Consider the following 26,916-nt stretch of genomic DNA (forward strand, 5'->3'; position numbering starts at 1 on the left):
TATTCAAAAGGTTCCTCACCTGGGTAACAAACAAGGTGCTCAGGGTCCCTTCCGATTATACAAATCTATGATTCTATGTAGGGTAGAGTGGGAGGAGACAGGATTAGTTGGGAAAGTTTTCCACTATTAGACCACGAGGTGGTCCATAAGTGATCCTGATTCCAAACCACTTGGATCAAATTAGACCTAATGCTCAGAAGTGGAGGGAAGATACAACGCCAAGGGAAGAATGGCAGATGATGTTAATAGAATAAATAGAAATGGCAAGACTGACAAATAGAATAAGAGATCTGGATAAAAAAACTATTTGAGAAAGATTGAAAATGCTTACAGATTATCTGGAGACATACTGTAAACATATTAAAAAGTTAACAGGCTGTGGAGGAGAGACAGACTTCTGCTTCTAGGTGTGCATGGATTATTCCATATTTTCCTAAGATGCTGAGCCTGTGCTGGATAGCACAAGACATTTTATGGATATTTTGGTAGTATATTTGATTATTGTGCTCTGTTTTTGAAGAGTTCTGCCACTAAAACTTTGAATAATATTTTTATGGGCCTGCACACTGATTTCTTCCAGAGGGAGTCAGTTCTTGTGCTTCCAGTCACTTCAAACTGTGCAATATTAATATCTGCAACACTCCTGAGCTGCCATGTCCCCTGCAGCTCCCATTGCATCCCTCCCTTCGCGACCTGCTCATTTCCAGTCGTCTTTTTTCTCGCCCGCCACCTTCAGCACAACAGGACTTCTGTGGGCTGCCTCCAGGTGGCATCAGAACACCCAGGGCAGCAATATTCAAGCTGACTCTCTTGATATGCACAGCAGAAAATGAAGAGATACCAATGGAATATGTTTCTTTTCATTTTGAAAAACAATGCATAAGCAATTTATTTGTAATGCTAACTTTAAAAAAGATTCTCTTAATGAACAGCATTCATTATTATTGAATTGTGATAAGGATTTCTTATTAGGCAAAATATATAAACAGTATTCAGAAAAGAATTCCTAAATCAGGTAAAAAATGAACAGTACTAAGGATGGAATATGATTTAAATGATTATTTTGCGTTCTGATTTCCAAAACAATAGCTTTTAAGGAGCTACATTCCCAACTCATGTGTCCTGGTTTTATTGCTACCATGCTGGCTATCAATTGCAAAAACCAAAAACATATTTTAGGAATAAGGTGCCATATTAAGCCTTTGTAGTCAGGTGCTCCTTTGTATTCAGACTAGGCCTGAGTACAATAATGTAGCACTTGGGAAGGAAGATGCAGCCCAGAAGCCCAGCACTGGAGGCCAACATAGAGAAGATCTGCACAGCCACCATGTACTTCCCCTTGGTGCTCAGGTAGGTGGGCACAAAGGACACCCAAACACTGCAGAAGACCAGCATGCTGAAGGTGATCAGCTTGGCTTCATTGAAGGCCCCAGGCAGCTTCCTGGCTAGGAAAGCCACTGTGAAGCAGATGGCAGCCAGGAAGCCCATGTAGCCAAGGACAGTGTAAAACATGGCAACAGACCCTTCATTGCATTGTAGGATGATCTCTCCAGCCTGGGAGTGCATGTCAGAGTCTGAGAATGGAGGAGAGGTACCCAGCCAGATGGCACAGATGAGAATTTGGATACTGGAACAGGAAATGACAATGGAATTAGCCAGACTCTTTCCCAGCCATCTCCTCACTCTGTTTCCTGGCTTAGTGGCCAGGAAGGCCAACACAACGGTAATAGTTTTTGCCAACAAAGAAGAGACAGCAACTGAGAAGATGATGCCAAAGGCCGTCTGCCTGAGAAGGCAGGTCACTTTCCTTGGCCGGCCTATAAACAGAAAGGAGGACAAAAAGGAAAGGAGGAGGGAGACAAGGAGGATGTAGGAAAGGTCCCTGTTGTTGGCTTTGACTAGGGGAGTGTCAAGATATTTAATGAATATTCCTAAAACAAGGCCTGTGATTAAGGCCAAAAACAGGGCAGTGGAAGCCAAGAGGGTCCCCAGATATTCATCATAGGACAGGAAGGTGATAATCTTGGGGATGCATTGATCTCTGTCTTTGTTTGGATGTTGATCTTCTGGACATTTGGTGCAGTGGTCTGCATCTGGAAAAAGAAGAGCATCTGCATGAACATTTTCCTGCAGACTAGCAAAAAAAGCTGGTCAATTTTGAATCCAGCCAGCCCCTACAAATGGAAACAGTGATGGGACTTGCTATTTCTGCTAATCCACCCAAAGAGTTGGTCCTTTCAATGTAGGTCCCTCGTGCTGATAACTTTTTATTCACCTTCCAAGGAAGAGCTTGGAGTGATCTCAAAGCTCCAAGTTCTTAATTGCAGCTACATCTGATCTCACCCCTAACACCAGGTGTTGTCAGATGGGTGTAATTTACAGAAAAAAATCAATCAATCAATTTCTTTATTCGACCGATGGTCAGAAATAAACATTACACAATACAGAATTATAAACTAAAACATCATAGGGGGTACATAAAAAGGTAGGGCCACAGTACTAGACCTCTCACAGATAACGCACATCAAAGCATTCAGTTATACGTTTCCGACACTTGAGTGCCAGGAAAAGGAATTTAGCCACTGACAAAGTTGTTTTCCCAGAAGACTTATTTAGCAGATATGCTGTCTGCTTTCCTCTTTGTCAGGAACTGAGCTGGGGTAAGTATGGATTTATAAGATACTGTCTTAAATCGTTGTAGAAGGGACAGCTCAGTAAAATGTGCTCTGTGGATTCTACCTCACCCAATGCACAGTGGCATAATCTCTGGTCATATGGGACTCCTCCATATCTTCCCTTCAGAACCGCCGAGTCAAGAACATTCAGCCTAGCTGCAGTAAATAGTCTGCGGTATTCCAGGTAGTGGATATCCGCCAGGTAGCGAGCTGGAGCAGCCCGATACAACTGCTCCCCCAGAAACAACCCAGGTTTCACACGGGCTGTGTCCTCCTGTCTGGCAATATCCCTTAATCTTTGAGCGATCACCGCCTTTGCGTGGCTATACGTCATGGACTCTATATAAAGGGAGGACAACCCGCACTTCTGCACTTCCTCCGCTATCTCCCCTTCCCATGGAGATTTAAAGTTATCCCTCAGAATCAAGGGGGCCAAACCCACCGGTCTGAAACAAAGCTTGAGCCATAGCCATAACTTCGCTTTCAGGGCCACATACCTAAAGGCTTGACAACCGGTTTCCAATCTCATGATCGCACCTGCCACGGAGGGGGGGATCCTGAGTATGGCCCTGAGGAATTGGGTTTGGATAGATTCCAATTTTTCAAAGTCCCTACGTGAGCCCAAGGCAATGCCCACCAGCAGAAGAGGGAGGACTTTCGTTTTAAAGAGTCGCAAAGCAACTTTGACAGTTTGTGCCTGTTTCTTGGAGTACAGGGTTCTAATCGCCAGGGCTGCTTTGGATGCGTTCGAGGCTATGTATTCTCTGTGCGCCAAGAAGGACCTATTTGATCTTACAACCTGACCCAGGTATTTGAAGCAACTAACTTGCTCTAAAGGAATACCATTAACTGACCATAAATTAGGTTTCAGTCGAGCAGCAAAGACCATTATTTTGGTCTTGGCATAATTTAGTTGGAGCTCGTGTTGGGTCTCATATTCATGGAGAGCTCGAAGCATCCTCCTTAATCTCATGGGGGAGGTAGCTAATAGGGCGGCATCGTCGGCATACAGTAGGACATTTAAGGCTCGTCCTGCCAGTTTTGGTGGATGGAAATCAGCATTTGCCATATGGACCACTAGCGAATTAATATAGAAATTAAACAGAGCAGGGGCAAGCAAACAGCCCTGTCTTACCCCCCTAGTGGTGGCAACCGGATTGGAGACTAGCCAATTCTCGGAGGAGCATAGACTGGAATTCTGGTCTTCCCAGTACAAACCAAACCCCCTAGCTACTTTGCCACACTGACTGGTCAAGGGAGCCTACCAGATGCAGCAACACTGCCTAATTCTTACATACTCAAGGCTGTTTCAGTGGTACCTGGAAAGCTTTATTAAGACTATGTAAATCACCATTGAACTTTTATTAAATTCAACCATAAGATTATATTTGAATATTCATCAAAAAAGGACATATATTCTTTTTGCTGCACATTCCTCTGAAGTCTCCTACCTTCCTGAGTGGAGATCATCCCTTCTGCACATGGAGCACAAGCATGGCAGCAAATGGGTTTCCCTTCCTGAACCTTCTTGTCATTTCCAGGGCGACAACTTTGGGTACACCTGGACTGAGGAAGGGTCTGACCAAAAAGAGGAAAAAGCATCAATGAAAGACTGTTGCCAAGTAATTTCTGGGGCATTGTACAATTTCAATCTATGTGGCATAGACACGGCTTTGGTGTAGATGGTTTTTTTGATCCATGGGACAAAACAGAGGGTCATAGTCCTTGGGACACAGTTGGGGTAGAAAGAGATTATCAAGAAGAAAGAATTACATGGAGACTGTATTGCCCTTGGATTTAGGAGTCAGAGCTCTCTGCGATTATAGCAAAGCTCTAGTAAACACAGTACCAATCTGCAGTCAGTTAAAAATATCAAAACCAGAGAAACAAACAAGCTGAAACGGAAAAGTATTTGGAGGAGCCGTGTTGTGCTCAATTCTTAAGTCTGGCCTGCTTTCTGACCACTGAAAAGCCCATGCCCCAGTCATAGTCCAACATGCTTCTCCATTTTCATGTTTCCTTTTATAGATTTTGTATTTGTTTTTTAAAGTAAAGTTTACATTTAAACACAAGTCGTAGCCATAGAAAAAAAAGAAAAAGGTAGGATTTCCCTAATCCTTGGATCATTATTATGTTGGATAGGCAACATACCTCTAAAAGGGAATACAATGCAATGAATTGGTTTTCCAAACCTGTTTGAATAGCCTGGACCACACAAGAGCTTCTTGGTCAATGGTGAATTTTGGGCCTGAGAATTCCTGTCTGCTTATGCTCCCAAATTTCACTGCACCAAAGGATTTGTTGGGAAATGGCACCCAGTTCACAACATTGGATTCGACTGTCAGCTGCCCATTCTCATTCAAATAGACTCCTTCCATGGAAGTATTGTAAAACTGGGAGCTTCCCAGGAAAGGGTGAAGCTAGAACAGGAAAGAAATCATGTACATTTAGAAAAGAATAAAATCATCTAGATAACATAGCCTAATTGCCGAAGATCTTTGTACAGACTGACAGTGGGAAAACCATCTAGATAACTTGGCCTAGAATTGGACTTCCGGCAGGGCGCGGATCCGGATGCAGGTGAGGGTTTGTCTCTCCGGAGAGAGCTCTAGCTTTTCGACCGATTTTGGGAATTTTTGAGGGCGACAAAATTCCCGACAACCCTCTGGAGGGTATCCAGAGGTCTAGGTGCCCAGCAGTGCCGAGGTGCCATTCGTCTGGTCGTCAGGTAGCCTTTGTATAAAGGCGAAGAGAGCGACGGAACGGGCGGCGGTTAATTGGGCAGCCATTACAGCGGCGAATTAGCGAAGCCCCGAGCCTGCAGGCTAAGCGCCTTGCTTTCGATACAAAGAAACTCAGATACGGAGAAGGAGTGCTGGAAACAACGGAGGGGAGAGATAAGGAAGTATCTGAGCAGAAAGAAAAACAGTCGAATTCAGCGTCAGTTTGTCTTCAGCGGGATAAAACGCAAAGGGATTTGCAGAGCCGAAGGAGAAAGTAAGTTGCTGCTAGCGGTTACAGTGTCCGTCCCCTACATTGTTTCATTCAGAAACCAAAACCTCTCCCCGATTACAGAGGGGAAGGGGATACAATCGAGGGAGGGCAGAGAAGTGCGGCATAAGGAAGAAACCCAGTCGTTATTGCAACGGAGACAGTGAGCTATAGAAATTAAACTATAAAGAGGACACAGGAGAATTCTGTTAAGGGGATTCCTACTAAGACTTTTGAGAGACGATAGACTTAGCGGCTATTAAGAAAAACTCCGGGGGAAAGGGAAGAAAACCACACGCTGGATACTCTGGACACTCTCCGGACATTTTGAATTATGGTATCGCCGTTTCGGAGCCCCCTTTACCTGTGACGTTCGTTAAGTCATTTATTTTTCCTTTCCGGATATAACATTGGGGCCAAGGCAAGAGGTAGGAGCGGGGGAAGAACAACGGTAATCTAGGTAATTGGGAGTGACTAACTTACCAATTTTCCAATTTCCTAAGAACTCTGTTTGGCAAAGCGAAAGGACTGACTCCTCCTGGTGGACTGAAATAACTAGTGCACCTTAACTTTGGAAAAGACTACTCAGAACCCAGACTTTCATAGGTTAAGTGGTTGTTAAAGAGTCGAATGGTGGTAAGAAGAGGGTAATTAGGATATCATTTTGAAGGGAACCCAACTAATTCACTTAAATACCTCTGATAGGAGGGGGAAACATTGAAGTATACTGTATAAGATCAAGTATTGTGAGAATTGTAAAGAAGTGGGGTATGGTGGTCTTCTTTTATTTTTGGGTAAAGTGATATCTGTCATCATAGACTGTTAATATATAAGAAGCTGTATGATATCCCGGGAGGTCAACACCCATTGGGGGTCAACTGAAAGGGGAATAGTCTAACTATAAGGAATACACTTAACGGTATAAGGGACCTTCTGAAGTTTAAAGACAATGTCACATACTCAAAAGAAAGGGGCGGAGGGAGGTACCCCAACTGACAGAAGAGCTTCAAAGTAAGAATCAGAATTTAAAACAGAAATATTAAAGATGTTTGCAGAAATAAGACAAAGCGAAAAAAACCTGGAAACAAAACTGGAACAGGTAGACAATAAAATTGGAAAAATGGATAGAAAGATGGAAGAGACAGTAAAGGAGCTAAAAGGACAGATTAAAGAGGTTTCAAAAAGAGTGGATGAGGGATTAAAAAAGACAAAACAGGAAATGAAAGAAATGAAGCGAGAGGAAGAAAGAATGAGGAATGAGATAGTAGAGTTAAATAAAATACAGGAAGAAATTAAAGATTCCATCGCAATGAATGATCTAAAACAGAGAGAGACTAACTTAAGACTGAGGCAAATCCCAGAAGTCCAAAATGAGAATATAAAAGAAAGATTAGTAAAGGAAATAGCACAGTGGATGGAAGTGGAAGAAGAAGACGTGGCAAGGACAATTATAAATGCGTACAGAATGAAAATAAAAACAAATAAAGCCAGGAAATTTCCAGGGGACTGTTTAGTTACTTTTAAAGACAGGGAGATGAGGAACCTGGTCCTGCAAAGAAACAGGGAAAAAAGATTGTATATTGACGGACATTACATAATCATATTTAAAGACATTCCCATAAGGCTGCTAAAGCGGAGAGAATCCTATAAACCACTAGTGCAATTACTTAAAAAAAACAGGATAGACTTCCGATGGGAATTTCCCGAAGGGGTCTCTTTCTTTTATAAAGGAGTTAAAAGAAGACTGACTAGCCCTGAGGAAATAGGAAAGTTCACAAGAAGATATAAAGAGCTTCAGTCGGGGGAGGAAGAGTCGAAAGGTGCAGAAGGGGGAATTAAATTGAGGGAAGAATTAGAATCAGAATTGGGCGAAGAGGAAGACCAGAGTAGAGGAGAAATAGAAGAAGACGAAGAGGAGGAAGAAAGAGAAGAGATAGAAAAACTATAGAGCAACACTTAATTTAGAGAAACACTTAAAATAACATGTCTTTAAAATTATGGAACTGGAATGTTAACGGAATGAATGATAAGAAAAAACGTAATGGAATTGAACGTGTCTTAAAAAAGAAAAACCTAGACATCATATGCCTCCAAGAAACCCACGTGGCTAGCAAACACAAGAAAATTCTGATTAATAAGAGGTTAGGGAATGAGTTTATCTCTTCGGATAAAAAGAAAAAAAGAGGAGTGGTACTATATATTAAAAACAACATTGAATCACACCAATTATTTAAGGATGAGGAAGGGAGAATAACTGCAGCTCGTATTAAATGGCAAGGCGAAACGTTGATAATAGTGGGAGTCTATGCTCCAAACGGAAATAAAACAGAATTTTTCAGACTATTGGAAGAGAGATTATTTGATTATGTGGATCAAAAAATTATAATAATGGGGGATATGAATGGGGTGGTCTCAACGGAGATAGACAGATTAAGGAAAACTAAGTCAGAGGGAGGGAAATTACCCAAGACATTTTTTGAAATGGTCAAGAACTTGAACTTGGTAGATATATGGAGGTTGAGACACCCCTTGGAGAAACAATTCACATTCCATTCTGAACCGAACCAATCGATGTCTAGGTTAGATCAAATTTGGATATCAAACGAGTTAACAATTAGAATTACAAAAATTGAAATACAGGCTAAAGTTATCTCCGACCATAATCCCATAATAATGGAAATGAAGGGAGGAGAAGGACGATCTTTTAGATGGAGACTAAATGATAACCTATGGGATGATCAAAAATTTGTGGAAAAGATTCGGACGAAATTATTTGAATACTTTACAGATAATTTAGACAAAGGGGTAAAAATAAATGTGGTATGGGATGCGAGTAAGGCCGTCATGAGGGGCCTGCTTATTCAACAAAACGTATGGAAAAGAAATAACAAAGAAAAAAGAACTAAGGAGATTTCGAGACAGATTATGGATTATGAAAAAAAATTAATTAAAAACCCAAATAATGAGACGATACTCCAGGAAATAAAGTCCCTCCAAACTCAATTTGCCATGTTAATAAACAAGGAGGTTGAGTGGAATATTAAAAGATTAAGGCAGAAAAGCTTCGAATTTGCGAATAAGTCAGGAAAATGGCTAGCATGGCAAGTCAAAAGAAGAAAGGAACAAAATACAATTAATAAAATACAAGTAAATGGAGAAGAGATAACTGAACCAAAAGGAATTAGAAGAGGATTTGTGGATTTTTATGAGCAACTATATAGGAGTAAGGATAGGAACAACAATAGGAAAATAGAAAGATATTTAAAAGGGAAAACGGTGAGGAAGATTTCGACAGAGCAGAGAGAAAGGTTAAATGCCCCCATCTCCAGAGAAGAGGTGGAAGAAGTGATAAGGGAACTAAAAAGAGGGAAAGCCCCGGGCCCAGACGGGTTTACTTCGAGCTATTATAAAGAAATGAAAGATATATTGACGGGCCCTTTAGTTGAGGTGATGAATAATACCCTAAAGGAAAAAGAGATACCAAGTACCTGGAAGGAGGCTTTTATCACAATAATTCCCAAACAAGATGCTGATCCAACTCAAGTAAAAAATTATAGGCCCATTTCTTTATTAAATACAGATTATAAGATATTTGCCGGTATCCTAGCAAAAAGGTTTAAAAAGATATTAGTAAAGATAATTCATGAGGACCAAGCGGGCTTCCTACCGGGAAGGCAAATAAAAAACAACACAAGAAGTATAATTAATATAATAGAATATCTATCGGATAGATATGATAAACCAGCTAGCCTAATCTTCGTAGATGCGGAGAAGGCTTTCGATAACGTGGCCTGGGATTTTATGTTGAGAAACTTGGAAATCATGGAAGTGGGTCAAGAATTCTGGAATGGTATAAAGGCAATTTACACAGAACAGAAGGCGAAGCTGATAATAAACAACGTTATAACAGAAGACATAAAAATATCCAAAGGGACAAGGCAGGGTTGTCCGCTTTCGCCGCTGCTATTCATAGCTGTTCTGGAGGTACTACTAAATGCAATAAGGAATAATAAACAAATTAAGGGAGTATCGTTAGGCTCAAATGAATATAAAGTTAAAGCATATGCTGATGACGTGGTCTTAACGGTGGAAGAACCCATAGACAGTATAAAGGGAATTTTGGAGGAGATGGAGGAATTTGGAAAGTTAGCAGGATTCAAACTGAATAAGAGTAAGACAAAAATGATAGTTAAAAACCTGGATCATGACAAGATAGAATTATTACAGCAACAAACAGGAATCGAAGTAGTCAAAAAAGTAAAATATTTAGGACTCTGGCTCACCAACAAAAATATCGACCTATACCAAAATAACTACACCCCGGTGTGGAATGGAATTAAGAAAAATTTGGAGGTCTGGGCCAGGATGAAATTATCATTATGGGGAAGAATATCCATGGTCAAAATGATGATACTCCCTAAAATGTTATTTCTATTTCAAACGATCCCCATAATAAAAGGCACAAAAAATTTTAAAGAATGGCAAAGGGCGATCTCTAGATATGTCTGGGAAGGAAAGAAGCCCAGAATTAAGTTTAAGGTATTAACAGATATTACTGAAAGAGGGGGCTTCGCCCTACCAGACATGAGATTGTACTACGAGGCCGCATGCCTCAGTTGGATAAAAGAGTGGATAAAGTTGGAAGATACAGAACTGTTAGATCTGGAAGGGTATACGAACAAATTTGGATGGCATGCGTACTTGTGGAGGGATAAGATAAGAGTACATAAGGGATTCTGTAGCCATATCTTTAAAGGACCTCTGATAGAAGTTTGGAATAGATATAAGAACATACTAGAACCAAAAACCCCACACTGGTTAGCCCCGGTGGAGTTGATAAGTGTAAAGAAAGTAAATATGGGGAAAAAATGGGGTAGGTATGAAGAAATGGTATCGAAGGAAGGAGGGAAGTGGAAAGTTAAACCATACGAGCAGGTAAAAACATATACATATGATTGGTTGAGCTACTTTCAGATAAATGAAATATTTAAAAATGAGGTGAAAGAGAGGGGCTATGAAGAAAAGGCATCGAAATTTCAGAGAGAGATTATAGATAATGATTGGAAAAATCTGTCAAATATGTATAAAATATTGTTAGAATGGAACATGAAAGATGAGAAAGTTAAAACGGTGATGACTCAGTGGACAAAAGACTTCGGCTATGACATACAACTAGAAAATTGGGAAAAACTGTGGAGAGTGAATATAAAATTTACAGCATGTGTGTTATTAAGGGAGAATATGTTAAAAATGTTATATAGATGGTACATAACACCCGCAAAACTAGCCAAGATGTATAAAACAGACAACAAATGTTGGAAATGCAGACAGAAAGAAGGGACGTTTTATCACCTATGGTGGGAATGCGAGAAAGTTAAAAGCTTCTGGGAGGAAGTTTATAATGAAATCAAAAAGATATTATGCTACACCTTTGTAAAGAAGCCCGAAGCCTTTTTATTAGGTATGGTGGGAAAAGATATCAAAAGAAAGGATTGTAAAATCTTCCAGTATGCGGTAACAGCAGCCAGAATTGTGGTAGCGCAGAAATGGAAGCAGGAAGAAGGCCCAACGTCTGCAGAGTGGAGGTTAAAACTGACGGAATATGCGGAGTTAGATAGATTAACAGGGAAAATCAGATATATTAAGGATCAAAAATTTATAGATGACTGGGGAAAGTTTGCGGATTACCTGGAGAACAAATGTTCAGTAAATATAACGCTAGTAGGTTTCAAAGAGGCACTGTAAAGCACTAATAAGTATTGCTTATGGGAAATAATGTACGAAAGGGGGTATTAATGGCAATATGAAAGAGTGGATTGCGCGATAAAGATACAAACGCGAATGAATGTCAAGGACGTTGAAGGAAGTCCAAAAATATGAGATGTACGATATATGGATATAATGTATATAGATGGAACATCAATAAACTGTTTTTAAAACGCAAAAATAAAAAAATAAAAATAAAAAAATAGATAACTTGGCCTAATCTATGAAGGCATTTGTACAGACTGACACTTTGTGTGTGTGTGTTTGGGAAATGGATCTGTGGCCCATTCTTTCTGCTTCAGCCTTTTGGGACAGATTAAAGCCATGAGATCCATAAGCTACATTCCACACCCTTGGAAGAATTGTGCAAACATTGGCCTCCTATTTGTCAAAGTAAGGTTGCTGGAAGTGGTGTGTAGAAATCAGCTTCCTTGGCTAGTAATAGCAGGAAGCCTTATTGAGGGATTAGGTGGTGAAGTGGAGGCAGATTGTCTTCTCACAAGCAAAATTAGGATGTGGGTAACAGTAAAGTGGTGCTGTGGTCTAAACCACTGAGCCTTGGGCTTGCCGATCAGAAGGTTGGTGGTTCAAATCCCCGCAATGGAGTGAGCTCCCTTTGCTCGGTCCCAGCTCCTGCCAACCTAGCAGTTCGAAGGCAGGTCAAAGTGCAAGTAGATAAATAGGTACGGCTCCTGCGGGAAGGTAAACACTGTTTCTGTGCACTGCTCTGGTTCGCCAGAAGTGGCTTACTCATGCTGGCCACATGACCCGGAAGCTGTCTGTGGACAAATGCCAGCTCCCTCAGCTAGTAAAGCGCACAACGCCAGAGTTGTCTGTGACTGGACTTAATGGTCGGGGGTACCTTTACCTTTAACAGTAAAGTAAATGGAGGCAAAGTTAAGACAGTTTTGAGGCAAGCCTGAATTCACCTGAGAATGGAATGCATAGCACCGATTCCTGTTCAACAAAGATATCTGTGAGAAAAACAGCAATACCTGCCAAGACTGTATCCTTTGATATTTCAGCCTCTTTTTACCCTTCGCCACCATCCGATTGGATTTGGAGGAAAGCGCAGCCCTCAAGGCCCGTGCCAGAGCAAGGACAAGGTTGTAAATACTGTAGCTATCCAGAGACAGGGTTTTCTCAATCACTTCGTCACGCGGGAACTCCAAAGTATCAACTTCCATGCACCTTTTCCTTCCCTTCACAGACAATATGTGCTTTGAATATGAACACTGAAATGTTTTCATCCCAAACAGAAACATAGACTTGGACAATAAGTCTTCAGTGTCATCGTCTGCCCTTTTTTTAATATGAGTTAAGAAAGAAAAAAAACCATAAATGTGCAGGGGAGAAAGAATATTATAAGACAAGTTCCAGGTGAGGTCCCACAAAGCTGTTGTGATCCAGACTTTCCCCACAATGGGTCTTATATGCTTTTTAACAGCATTTTGCAATGTATTTATTGTTTGAAAGAAGAAGCGCATCTCTCCATAGTAGACTAATACATTGACTATGTTCCACGTGGAAATTATTTTTAAAAGTGACGGTATTTCCATATTCTGTATTGGGATGCTAAGTGAGAAGGCAGCACAAATTGTGTTCCTGGTTAGCAGAGGCCTAAAGGTCCTTATGAACCTCTCTCCATTGTTGGTTTCTGGAGCAACGAGGCCAATCCAAGTCCAGTTGAAGTGCAGGAGCAGTTGGACTATCCCCAGATACTGATGCTCTTCTTTGGGGACCATTCGGTAGACAAAAGGGAACTGAGTTTTGTCACTAAGTGTGTCAGAAACAAAACCATAACTGACCTAGTAAAGAACAGAAGAGATTAGTGTTGTCACCCCCAACAAAATCCCAAATCTAGTACTTTTTACTTGCCTGACTGATAACTTTTCTCTGACATGGAAAACAGAGAAAAGACAAAGTTTCATGGGGGCTAAAGAGCTTTACTCCAGGGAGCTTAACAACATGTTTCGTTGTTTGCTTTCAAAAAACGGTGACAGAGTCTTTGGAATGGATTGTGTTTGCTTTAGGTTATGCCCTGATTGCATTTTTGTTACTGCTTTTACAACATGTTTCTTGTAGCAGTTTCATTTAATTGTATATGACCTCATCGTTATTTATTCATTAAAGTGTCACATTTAAGAAAGAAGAACAAATTTTGTTAAAAAGGAAAAAGCTCACACACAATGAACATTTTTAGCTTACATTAGGCGTTTAATAGCCACCAGTTCTTCTATATAAAATTAAACCCTAAAATTAGTTGCTATAAACCATACATATGTCTAAATGGGTATCTATACTAGATTGCTGAGGTATTTGTAGTAGAAGAAAATTCCCCGTTGCTTGTACATGATAAAAGATATGCTTTGTGGCATCTTGAAGATGTGATCTTTCTCCTGATACCATCAGCTCACTTAAGTGAGAAATGAGTGCAGATTTATCCCAAACGAATGTACAGTCTTTGGAGAATAAATATAGTTTGACAACAACAACACATTTCATTTTGGGTTTAAAATGGCGCAATGCAAAATAACAACTTTTTCCTGCCTTATTTATATGTTTCATTTTTAAATATTAGTATTCATTTGGGTTCTCATCCCAGTTGTTTCTCCTCTAGATGACACTGCATTGAGCTCTTGTGGAGGTAGACAACTCCTTCCTCCATTCTCTATCAAGAACTGATTACTGTGCTTTGAATATGAACATTTAAATGCTTTCCACAGAACCACAAAAGTGTGGTTCTGCATTTTTATACTACATTTCCTGTATTTCATCAACACTAGAAACAATACCATTGAATCTTAGAATCGTCAAATTGAAAGGGCCACAAGGGCCATCTAGTCCAATTCCCTGAAATGCAGGAATCTTATGTGGCTAGAGTTCTGATTAAGACTGAAAGCATATAACAATAATATATCAAGGTGTGTGAGGTGCGATAGAAACCAAAATGGCCACTTAGAACAAAGCTCCCACTCCTGGGTGCTAAAATTTGTGAAGACATTTAAGTGTTGTTCTCCTCCCTGTACTCTTCAAAATCTCAGCTTCAAAAATGTTTTTTTTTAATCTAATCACAACACAAATATCAACTATGAAGGAAGCAGAGGGAAAACATAAGGAAGGAGAAATTATAGAAGTGTTGGTTCATATGAGGAGAGACTGCCTTTTAAAACAATTTTTTCCTTACTTTTTAGTTGATTTATTTTTTGAAAATATTTCAGTTAAACAAAATGGGGGAAAAGGGTTCCTAAAAAAGGGAAAACTATAATTCTATACATACTTATATAATACATTGGTATATAAATGATGATTCTGATACACACACACACACACACAGTTGTTTATACTATATTTTTTATGAATGCTTTTCAAACATCATAATATATGTCCATAAACAGTCAAGGTCTATAAGCTATGTGTTCTTATGTTGCATAGTGTCCAGATCAAGGGAAGTAATAGTACTACTCTATTCTGCCTTGATCAGACCACACCTGGAATACTGTGTTCTATTCTGGGCACCACAGTTTAAGAAGCATGTTGAAAAGCTGGAACGTGGGCAGAAGAGGTCAACTTGGATGATCAACGGTCTAGGAGCCAAGCCTTATGAGGAATGGTTGAAGGAGCTGGGTGTGTTTAGCCTGGAAAAGAGGAGACTGAGAGGAGATATGATAGCTGTATTCAAATATATTTCACATGGGTGTCAGGGAAGTGCAAACGGCTAGAGAGCTGAGGGGGGAGACTAGCACTTATAGAGCGCCGAAAGAGCTTATTAGCAGCTTCTCATCTGACTCGGAAGAAGAAACAGGGAGGGGGGATTCAGAGCCCGGAAATAGCTATTCACTGAACAGAGGAAGTAAGAGGCGGGTCTTTCGACGATTGGCCTGCTGGGGGAGGAGGAGTAAAAAAAAGCCATTCGAGGCATCTGAGTGAGACAGGCACGGACATGCCTTTGAAGCTCTTGTGACCGTTTGAACTTTGTAAATAAAACTTCAAGACAGAAACTGGCAAAGTTTTATCTCTGCTAGCTTTGGCAGCACCAACCCCTTACAATGGGCAGAAGATCAAGAATGATCGAGGGTCTAGGAGACAAGCCTTATGAGGAATGGTTGAAGGACCTGAGTATGTTTAGCCTGGAAAGAGGAGACTGAGAGGAGATATGCTAGCTGTATCTTAAGGGCTTTCACATAGAAGAGGCAACGTGTTTGTTTTCTCCTGCTCTGGAGAGTAGGACTTGAACCAATGGCTTCAAGTTGAAGGAAAGGAGAGTCCAATAAAACATAACGGAAAACCTTTTTGACCGTAAGTGCTGTTTGACAGTGGAACGGTCTCTCTTGGAGGTTGTCGACTCTCCTTCCTCAGAGGTTTTTAAGCAGAGGTTGGATGGCCATCTGTCATGGATGCTTTAGCTGAGATTCCAGCATTGCAGGGGGTTGGACTAGATGACCCTTGGGTTTCTTCCAACTCTAATATTCTATCATTCTGTGACTCTAAGAGTTGCCATGTCTTCTATGTTTGATTAAAGAGGGCCATAGAGGGGAAGCATAGAGAAGCCATTAAAGCTAAGTGATCCAGTTATTTTCCATGAAACTAATTATCTTTCATGAGTCAAGGTAGCATATAAATAAGTAAATACTAAGCGGGACTGCAGAGGGTGACAGCAGCCACGATGAGCAGTCACTGCAGATGGTGACAGCAGCCACGAAATTAAAAGACGCCTGCTTCTTGGGAGAAGGGCAATGACAGGCCTAGACAGCATCTTGAGAAGTAGAGACGTCACCTTGCCAACAAAGGTCTGTATAGTTAAAGCCATGGTTTTCCCAGTAGTGATGTATGGAAGTGAGAGCTGGACCATAAAGAAGGCTGATCGCCGAAGAATTGATGCTTTTGAATTATGGTGCTGGAGAAGACTCTTGAGAGTCCCATGGACTGCAAGAAGATCAAACGCATCCATTCTTAAGGAAATCAGCCCTGAGTGCTCACTGGAAGGACAGATCGTGAAGCTGAGGCTCCTGTACTTTGGCCACCTCATGAGAAGAGAAGACTCCCTGGAGAAGACACTGATGCTGGGAAAGATGGAGGGCACAAGGAGAAGGGGGCGACAGAGGACGAGATGGTGGGACAGTGTTTTCGAGGTTACCAGCATGAGTTTGACCAAACTGCGGGAAGTAGTGGAGGACAGAGGTGCCTGGCGTGCTCTGGTCCAGGGGGTCACGAAGAGTCGGACACGACTAAACGACTAAACAACAAGCAGGACCACATTGGGAATGTAAATCTCTTGCCTTTACTGTAAATTGTTCTTACTTTTACAGGTTTATCTAAGGTTTGCTCAGCCTGAGCTCACAGAGTTTGTTTCAAAGAGGATGGTGCTCCATTGCCTTGTCATGCACTTTTTTTGTATTTTGCCTCTTGTTTCTTTAATGTTTCCTTTTGCATATTTGTTCATTTGCATCTCACACGGCACTAGCTTTCATTACCTATTCCATTCTTCTGCATTAAATTTGACCATTTCCTCAAAGACCCTTCTCCATAAAATACAGCATTTACACCTGTGGGGTCTTATAGATTTAACTACGTGGGGCTGCCCCTGAAGCTGTACCAGAAACTCCAGCAGGTGCAGAACAACTGCGGCGAGGCTCCTTATGGGGTTCTTGCCACTGGATCATACACACCCAGTGCTATACCAGCTGCACTGGCTCCTGGTGGAGTACACGGTCAGGTTTAAGGTGCTGGTTTTAACCTTTAAAGCCCTATACGGCCTAGTACCCTTGTACCTACGGGACTGCCTCTCCTGGTATGGCCCACGGAGGACCTTACGGTCCACAAACAATAACTTCTTGGAAGCCCTGGGCCTCAAGGAAATTAGACTGGTCTCTACCAGGGCCAGGGCTTTTTTGGCCCTGGCCCTGGCCCTGGCCTGGTGGAATGCTCTGCCACAAGAGACCAGGGCCCTGAGGGATTTGACATCTTTCTGCAGAGCCTGCAAGACAGAACTGTTCTGCCAGGCCATTGGTTGGGCCCCTATGGTTATAATTTGTGGGTTGTCATTTGATTTTATTCTGATCTTAATTTGATTTTAAGAAGTATTTTAATCAATTGTTTGATTTTATGTTTTTAATATATTATATATTTTGATGTTTGGTGCCCTGAGCCCGGTCCTGGCCAAGGAGGACGGGGTATAAATAAATTGATGGTGATGCTGATGGTGATGATTAACTAAGGGCTTATCCACACATCCCTTGTCCCGTTGTTTTTCCAATTTAGAGTGAAAGAGTGGGTATTCTGTGGGAAAGAAGTAGGGTAAGGGGGAAACTGCTCGGACCCATGTCAAAAAAACCACAGGGCAAATGGAAAGCTTTCTAACCATGGGATGAGTGTGGATGAGTCCAGAATCTCCTGAGTCATCTTTCTCAAGAGGGGGTTGGGGGCAAATGCTCCTTCTGCCTTAGAATCATAAATGACATTTTCATGTCTTTCCAAAGAGATTACAATAACATTCTGGGATTTCTCCTTCCCTCCTGACATTCATACCTGTGGGGTTTTGTAGATGCTTGACATGGTGGAAATATCTTTGGATTTGTCAGTGTCAGCCCCTTCAATAACAGCCAATACTTTATTCCATGGTCCACAATAATAGTTTGGGATGTTTGGCTGCCCAGGGCAGAGAAGGTCCACCATGGCACCAGAAGTCATTCTGGCATCGTAAAAGTTGTCATAGACGTCATAGCCGAGGGTGAGATTGGGGAAAAGCCTGTGGTTCTGATTGACCTCCCGAACAGCAAACAAGAAGGACAGGATATACCAGTAGGCCCGGATATGACGCCTGGAAAAAAGTGTGTGTCATCTTGGCATTCTTTCCACACAAAGACCAGATTGTGTCATCCTTACCTGTGACGGGGATGTGTGTGTAAAAATCATGAGATGCGTCTGCAGAATCTGTACACCTGAGATCCATAAACCGCTTCCTGTTCAAATCTTAGAAGAACGGGCTATTCTAAAGCAAAGGTCTCACTAGTGTGGGTGAAAGCGCACAGATTGCAGTAGATGACTTTCTGACATTCAGAACAGATCTGACCATTTCCCTCCAAAGGGAGGAAAATAGAAGACATAATTTACCAAGCAAAAGTACCAGAAATGAGGAGACGTGCCCAGGAGACAACAACATTTGGTCTCCATGAGGTCACATTCAGTTTGCATAAAGCTTTTACAACAGTAGGCACATAAGGACTTACCCATAAGTTCTGGTAAAGGGAGGCTCAGTGAAGACGCTTGGGTTGAACCCAACAGGTGTAGCGGATATGATCCCACTAATATGGTAGTCTCCTCGCCTGTACCAATTCAAAGGTTCATTTGGATCCCTTATCAAAGTCAATGGGCATTTTGAGTTCAGCATCTCTGGTGTTGCTTCAGGTAGTAGCAATAGCAACAGCAGAAGGTGAGTTATGATGCACCTCCCTTTTACTCCAATCTCCTTCTTGAGTGCTATCAGCAACACAGCTAGTAAATTACCAGCAGTCAAAATCTGCTTGGAAGACCCAGGCAGCAGTGACTTAATCACAGAGAACATGCCTGGCATACATGACTTGAGAGCCAAAGAGGATTCAATTCAGGCCCATGTGGGCAGCATAACTCCACCCCTCCCTCAGTGGCACAGTGGAGAAGTATTTATGTACCAGTCTCTTTTGGCTGAGTTTGATGAAGTTGCATCATGTTGTTGTTCAATGTTGGACGCAAATATGATTTTATTCCTCTTGAGCTTTGGCAAGATGATGACAAAGAAATCACCATTATTTTTAATAATTACATTTGCCCTCGCACCATGTTGAACTCCCTTTATGGCGCCAGGTGTAGGCCTGAAGGAATACATGTTCCATCGAATCATAGAGCTATAGAATTGCAGAATGAGAAGGGACCCTGAAGGAGATTTACATTGTTGAACAGCTGTCAGAAAGTTCTTCCTAAAGTTTAGTCTGAATCTCTTTTCTTGTCACTTTATCCACTGTTTCAGGTCCCACCCTCCAGAGCAGAAGAAAACAACCTTGCTTCATCTTCCATGTGACGACCCTTTAGATATCTGAAGAACTTCCCACTGCATTGTGGTTCTACTTGTGACATGGGCCAGAGAGGGGCACGGGAGGCTGGCATGACCTTCCCTAGCACTTCTGAAAGACTGGGCCATGGTCCAGCAGTGGGCCTCAGTGCCACAGCCCACCCAGTGCCTCCTAATTCACCCATCCTGCCCCTGGGCCACACATAGCTCTTTGGTTGTACCAAGGGCATCACTGGCAGTTTAAAGGGGCATAAAGGTGTCCAGGAGACAGAGCAGCTGAAGGAAGGCAAGGGTTTAAAGAAGGAAGGGAGATCTCTCTGCTCTGAGGGAAAAGGCAAGAGGATGTGTTGTGGGAAATTAGGATGAGTGATAAAGGGTTAATATCTAGAATTACAACAACCTGGGAAAAAAGAGTAAAGGAGTAAGAGAGAAAAAGTGAATATCAAATGAGCAGGGAAGAAAGATGACAGTTTTCAGAGGAATATGATACAAACTGTGAAAAGAAATGGGAAGACGAAACAAGAGTAGACAAGTAAAATGTGAGGAATGCCGGGTGTTATGAAATAAAAAGCTTTTTCCACTTCGTGCTTTTGAATGCAGAGATTCTGCTTAACTTGGGGAGGCTGAGTCACAAAACTAGTCCCTGAGTCATTAATTGCTGCTTGATTATGCCAAACTCGGCCTCCATCGGCCACAGTTTTCTCCCTGGCTCCTCCTGTGGACTGCCATTTTGTGACTAGTGGACCTTATTAAGTTTCAGCCCTTTGATTTGGCTCCTACATGAAAGTCAGGAAGGACGACTGTTTCTGGAGCTAAACTGTGGAATACTCCCCACCCCAAATGTTCTTGCTGCCATCATTCTCCATTTTAGGTGGCCGGCTAAGACACTTCCATCTATACATGCCTTTGGTAAATAAGCTGGCCTTGACCGTGGTGCTGAACTTTTAGTGGGATGGGGTAGGATTTCTTATTATTATAACTGTGCTCTTGGGTTGAGCATTTTAGGAATTCTTTTTTGTCACTGGCAACGGGAGCTCACCCCATTGTGTGGATTTGAACCGCCAATGTTGCGATCGCAATGTTGCAAGCCCAAGAGGCTCAGTGGTTTAGACCACAGCTCCATCAGCTGTTTCAGAATCCATTGGCCAGACTGATGACCAGGGCAGAGCGATCTGGGCATGTAACACCAATTCTGTCATGACTGCAATGGCTACCGATTAGTTGACGGGCTCTATTCAAAGTCCTAGTTTTGACTTTAAAAGCCTTATGAGGGTCAGGAGTCCACCACCTCAAGAACTACCTCTCCCCACATGAATAGACCCAGGCCCAGGATCATCACCAGAGGGCCTTCTTCAAGTTTTCCCTTTGCTGCTATGGAATGCTCTCCTCAGCGAGTCTCACCTGGTGCCATCTTTATTTATCTTTAGCCACCAGGAAAAGACTATTCTTCTACCTGGGCTTTTGGCCTTTGATTTGAAAGGCAGCACTGAAGCACCTTTTAGTGGGGCAGGATTTCTCAGTCCCACCTTCTAATTGGATAGCTGTGTTTTTAGGCTGTAAATTGCTTTGGTTAACTCTGTGGAAAACTCTGAGAAAAGTGAATAATAATAATAATAATAATAATAATAATAATAATATGCACAGCTCTCTGGTCTTCTTCTTTGGCGATCACTCGTAGCTGAGTAAGATTGCCTTCCATAAACACGGTTTTAACAATGAGCCCAGAAGTGACTGTGGAGGCCAATAGCAGCCCTATAGTTAACAGAAAGATGGAGGGCATAAGGAGAAGGGGACGACAGAGGACGAGATGGTTGGATAGTGTTCTCGAAGCTACCAGCATGAGCCTGACCAAACTGCGGGAGGCAGTGGAAGACAGAAGTGCCTGGCGTTCTCTGGTCCATGGGGTCATGAAGATTCAGACACGACTAAATGACTAAACAACAACAACAAAGTTAACAGAACCATTGCAGTACAGTGCCTTCTTTTCCCAACTACACAGCCTTCATATGATTAACTACCAATAGGTCCTGGAGAATGAACAGGGCAGAACCCTCTCCAGAAAATGGTGATCAAAGTGACCAGGTTTTTCCCAATCTGCTATCCAGGTCTAAAGCCAGACTGCAATGGGTCCAGACTGGGAATGGGGAACCTTTGAACTCCCATTCTAACTGAATGTTGGGAGATTCAGAATAGATAAGAGAAAATATTTATCCAGGCATTGCTTAGCTAAACTATAGAACCCGCTCCCACAGGAGGCAGTGATGCCCATCAGACCAAGATGGCTTTAAAAGAAGATTAGACAATTTCATGGAGCAGCAAGAAGCTGCTGGTGGCTGCTGGTGGGTCTTCTCTGTCTCCACAGTTGAGGCAGCAATGCCTCTGAACACCAGTTGCTGGAAACCACAGGAGGTCGAGAGGCCTCTTGTGCTTGAGCCCTGCATGTGCGTCTCCCGTAGGCTTCTGGTTGGCCACTGTGAGGACAGGATGCTGTGCTTGATGGGCCGTTGGCTTGATCCAGCAGGCTCTTCTTATGTTCAGGTGTTGCTGAACTACAACTCCCATCAGCCCCAGCAAGAATGAGCAATGGCCTGGGGATGATGGGAACTGTAGTGCAGCAACAGGTGGAGGGTCACAGGTTCCCCATGCCTGGTCTAGATAAATTTGCTTCATCCATTTGGCCACTGTGGAAAATGGGATGCTGGGCCACATTGGCCTTTGGCCTTGAAGCAGAGCACCTCTGATGAGTTCTTGAGAAGTTACTTTTTCATTTAGGCCTTGGTTCTGACTTTACATTATCGGTTGCAAAGGCAATCTTTGCAGAGAAATCCCTGGAGATTTGGCAAGAAGACTATAATTACATAATTAGGTACATAATTAAACATCTCCTCCTGTCTTCTCCTGGATTGATCAAGGAGCAGGTGCAGAACTGGGGGGGGGGGGGACATGTTTGTGAGAAATCACCACTGTGTCCCATAGCCTGACATTTGACAAAACTTGCTAAAGAAACAGTTTTTAGAGGATCAATAGATATATCATTTATTAATGAATATTTGAACTATCAAATATCTGCACCCCATGGATGGCTGGATGGGGACTGCCCATCCTCCTCTCCTTTTTTTGTAGGTGACCCCACCTTCTCTGCCCTACCAGTAAACCTAAGATCACCAGCTTTGATATTAGGGAGGGGCGGACTAGGATTAACAGTCACAAAATATGGATTTGTTACACCTGTACACTTGAACATTTACACATCTAGGAAAGGTCAGTGGTAGAGGTTTTTTTTTATGGATAAGGTCCCAGTTTCAATCAGACATGATTCTTCTCCTCCCCAGTTTAGCTTCATGGCAACCCTGTTACACTGAGAGGCAGTGACCACCCAAGGTTACTCAGTGAGCTTCATGGCTAAGCGGGGATTTGAACCCTGGTCTACCAGGTCCTAGTCCAACAGTCTAACCACTACACCACAGCATGCATCCCAGGGACATGCCGCGCCAGCCGCAGGGCATGGTGTGCATCCTGGGGGCATGGTGCAGCACCCGCGGGGGCGTGGCACCCGTTGCTGTGGCGGATGCGCGGCGCGTGTCCGGGGGCAGGCGTGATGGTACCCCGATCCCCGATAGTGCCGGGGGTGGTGTGCTCCCCCCACCCTCCCGTTTCTCCGCCAGTGTATCTCCTTCTCCATCCTGCTTTCCCTCACTTCCTCTCCCGCTATCTCCCTGATGTTATAAGAATTAGAGACCCCATTAAAACCTTATTTTAATCATGTTTCAATGCTTCACTTTAATTGTATCTAACCTTTCAGAATGTATTTTGGAACATTTTAGAATGTATTAGGCTTGATTTTTGTGTGTTCTGCACTTGTGAGTCTCCCTCCTATGCTGCTCTCTCCTCTCTCCTGATCTACCTCTGAAAGTGGTACAAATGGCAGGATGTTTTAGCACCAGAGTGTAACTCAGCTATCCTTGAAGCTATCTGAGACCCAGGAAGAGGATTTGATCATGCTCTTCCCTCACTGAAGGCTAGGTTGCCAGGATAATGCCAGACACCCAAGACATAAAATGGTCCAATGGCCTGGGCACACGAGGACCACTTCAAGGTGATGTGGGGGGGTGAAGATACCAGGATGGAGCCATGTGTGCTTTACTTCTCATGAACTGTAAACTTTCCTGATGTATGTGAAGATGTTTTATGACTGTTTGCTGTGTTTGAACTACTTTTCTTCTGAAGTGCCTGGAGGCAGACCTTCTCAACTGGCATGTTGAGTTGAGTGAGCTCTGTCCTATTACAATAGCTATAATAAACGCTGGGTCCCTAAATCCAGATGCTGGACTCAAAAAAGTTCCCTTGGTTCTGTGGTTTATTCAAAAGGTTCCTCGCCTGGGTAACAAACAAGGTGGTGTAGAGGTGAATTCTTACCACACTGAGATTCCCCTTCCACCCAAAAAAAGTGTGCGCACACAAGGGTGTGTATGCTAAAAGCAGACTAGCATTTGTGTTTGTGAAAAAATAAGGGTGGGTGTTAGAGAAGCTAGGGAAAATCTATTAAATATTTTGGAGGATTTCTTGTCCGTCTGTTCTCTCCACATCTGGAAACCTCTTAAGATATTGTAAGTCCCCATATGTTGTCCCTTCCCCAACCTGCCTAGGAGAGGTAGCATGGCTTTGTCAGGGGAATGCTGTGGACATAGCCTATCTTGATTTCAGTAAGGCTTTTGACAAAGTTCCCCATGATATTCTTCTGAGGAGCTGATAAAATGTGGGCTGGATGAGATTACTGTTAGGTGGATTTCTAGCTGGTTGGCTGAGTAAATCCAAAGAGTGTTCATTAATGGTTCCTCGTCATCCTGGCAAAAAGTGACAAGTGGGCCCCTTGCTGTTCAATGTATTTATAAACAACTTGGATGAAGGAATTGAGGGGATGCTAATCAAATTTGCAGATGACACCAAACTGGGTGGGGTAGCTAATGCCGCAGAAGAGAGAATCAGAATTCAAAATGATCTTAAGAGAGTGGAGAACTGGGCCCAAGTTAACAAAATGAATTTCAGTAGGAGGTGGGACACTTGGCTTACTAGCAGTACATGTGAAAAGGATTTAGGGATCTTAGTGGACCACAAGCTTAACATGAGTCAACAGTGTGATGCAACAGCAGCAAAAAAAGAAAAGAAAAAAAGGGGGAAAGCTAATGCTATTTTAGGCTGCATCAACAGTGCCCAGATCAAGGGAAGTAATTGTTGCTGTTTAGTTGTTTAGTTGTGTCCGACTCTTCGTGACCTCATGGACCAGAGCACACCAGACACGCCAGGAAAGTAATAACGGTAAAGGGTAAAGGGAGCCCTGACCATTAGGTCCAGTCATGACCGACTGTGGGGTTGCGGCGCTCATCTTGCTTTATTGGCCGAGGGAGCCGGCGTACAGCTTCCGGGTCATGTGGCCAGCATGACTAAGCCGCTTCTGGTGGACCAGAGCAGCGCACGGAAAGGCCATTTACCTTCCCGCCGGAGCGGTACCTATTTATCTACTTGCACTTTGACGGGCTTTTGAACTGCTAGGTTGGCAGGAGCAGGGACCAAGCAACGGGAGCTCACCCCCTTGCGGGGATTCGAACTGCTGGCCTTCTGATCGGCAAGTCCTAGGCTCTGTGGTTTAACGCACAGCGCCACCCGTGTCCCAAGGAAAGTAATAGTACCACTCTATTCTGCCTTCGTCAGAACACACCTGGAATCCTGTGTCCAGTTCTGTGCATCACAATTTAAGAAGCATGTTGACAAGCTGGAACCTGTGTTATGGAAGGCAACAAAGGTGACCAAGGGTCTGGAAACCAAGCCTTATGAAGAATGGTGGATAGAGTTGAGTATCTTTAGCCAGGAAAAGAGGAGACTGAGAGGAGATATGATAGCCATCTTCAAATATCTCAAGGGCTGTCAGATGGAAGAGGGAACAAACTTGTTTTCTCCTGCTCTGGAGCATGGGACTTGAACCAATGGCTTCAAGTTACTAGAAAGGAGATTCCGACTAATCATTAGGAAGAACTTTCTGACAGTAAGAGTTGTTTGGCATTGGAACTGTTTCCCTCAGGAGACTGTGGGCTGTCCTTCCTTGGAGGGTTTCAAGCGGAGCTTGGATGGCCATCTGTCAGGGATACTTTAGTTGAGACGCCTGCATTGCAGGGAGTTTGACTAGATGACCCTGGAAGTTTCCAACAATTCTACAATTCTATAAGACCAAGATGAAGTTGTGTGTAGGTGCTCTGAAACCCAGAAGGTGTCTGCTTCTCCAAGGACATTCAGTGACCTTAGCTTGTAGCTGGAAAAGTTGGGAACAATGCTGGTATAGGTCAAGGCAACCTCCCCTTCCCCTCTCTGACCCATGCCACAATGTAGAAGCACATTGCAGTGGCAAATTCTTCAAATACCTAAAGGGCTGTTGCATAAAGATGAAGGAAGCTTTGTGTCTCCTGCTCTGGAGGGTAGGTAGGTCCTGAAACAATGGATTCAAGATACAGGAAAGATATAATAATAATAATAATAATAATAATAATAATAATAATAATAATAATAGTAAATTTATACCCCAACCATCTTGCTGGGCTTCCCCAGCCACTCTGGGCGGCTTCCAAAAAAATATTAAAACACTGTAATACATCAAACATTAAAAGCTTCCCTAAACAGGCCTGCCTTCAGATGTCTTCTAAAAGTCTGGTAGTTGTTGTTCTCTTTGACATCTGGTGGGAGGGCGTTCCACAGGGAGGGCGCCACTACCGAGAAGGTCCTCTGCCTGGTTCCCTGTAACGTGGCTTCTCGCAGTGAGGGAACCACCAGAAGGCCCTTGGTGCTGGACCCCAGTGTCCGGGTAGAACGATGGGGGTGGAGACGCTCCTTCAGATATACTGGACCGAGGCCGTTTAGGGCTTTAAAGGTCAGCACCAATACTTTGAATTGTGCTCGGAAACGTACTGGGAGCCAGTGTAGGTCTTTCAAGACCAGTGTTATATGGTCTCGGCGGCCGCTCCCAGTCACCAGTCTGGCTGCCGCATTCTGGATTAGTTGTAGTTTCCGGGTCACCTTCAAAGGTAGCCCCACGTAGAGCGCATTGCAGTAGTCCAAGCGGGAGATAACCAGAGCATGCACCACTCTGGCGAGGCAGTCCACAGGCAGATAGGGTCTCAGCCTACGTACCAGATGGAGCTGGTAAACAGCTGCCCTGGACACAGATTTGACCTGTGCCTCCATGGACAGCTGTGAGTCCAAAATGACTCCCAGGCTGCACACCTGGTCCTTCAGGGGCACAGTAACCCCATTCAGGACCAGGGAATCCTCCACACCTGCCCACCTCCTGTCCCCCCAAAACAGTACTTCTGTCTTGTCAGGATTCAACCTCAAGCTGTTAGCCACCATCCAACTTCCAACCGCCTCCACTCACACAGGACCTTCACCGCC

At 43.0% G+C, this 26,916-nt stretch overlaps 1 protein-coding gene across 1 annotated transcript; it reads right to left on the minus strand.

Annotated features, from left to right (window-relative positions):
• Positions 1-1,194: 1,194 nt before the first annotated feature.
• On the minus strand, positions 1,195-5,053 carry LOC114589802 (vomeronasal type-2 receptor 26-like). The gene is made up of 3 exons (XM_077923361.1): positions 4,868-5,053; positions 4,127-4,253; positions 1,195-2,093 (listed from the first exon to the last, which is right to left on the minus strand). Exons 1-3 carry the CDS (start codon positions 5,051-5,053, stop codon positions 1,195-1,197), a joined length of 1,212 nt encoding a protein of 403 aa, XP_077779487.1.
• Positions 5,054-26,916: the final 21,863 nt, after the last annotated feature.

The sequence above is a fragment of the Podarcis muralis genome, chromosome 2 (assembly GCF_964188315.1).
Source record: "Podarcis muralis chromosome 2, rPodMur119.hap1.1, whole genome shotgun sequence".
NCBI lineage: Eukaryota > Metazoa > Chordata > Lepidosauria > Squamata > Lacertidae > Podarcis > Podarcis muralis.

What these genes read in the sequence shown, in the direction of transcription:
- LOC114589802 (XM_077923361.1), bottom strand. Translation starts at nt 5,053, where the DNA reads ATGGAAGGAGTCTATTTGAATGAGAATGGGCAGCTGACAGTCGAATCC. An exon ending in GGTCCAGGCTATTCAAACAG is followed by an intron (nt 4,254 to 4,867) that starts GTTTGGAAAACC and finishes CTTTTTGGTCAG; the next exon opens with ACCCTTCCTCAGTCCAGGTG. An exon ending in GATGATCTCCACTCAGGAAG is followed by an intron (nt 2,094 to 4,126) that starts GTAGGAGACTTC and finishes TTCTTTTTCCAG; the next exon opens with ATGCAGACCACTGCACCAAA.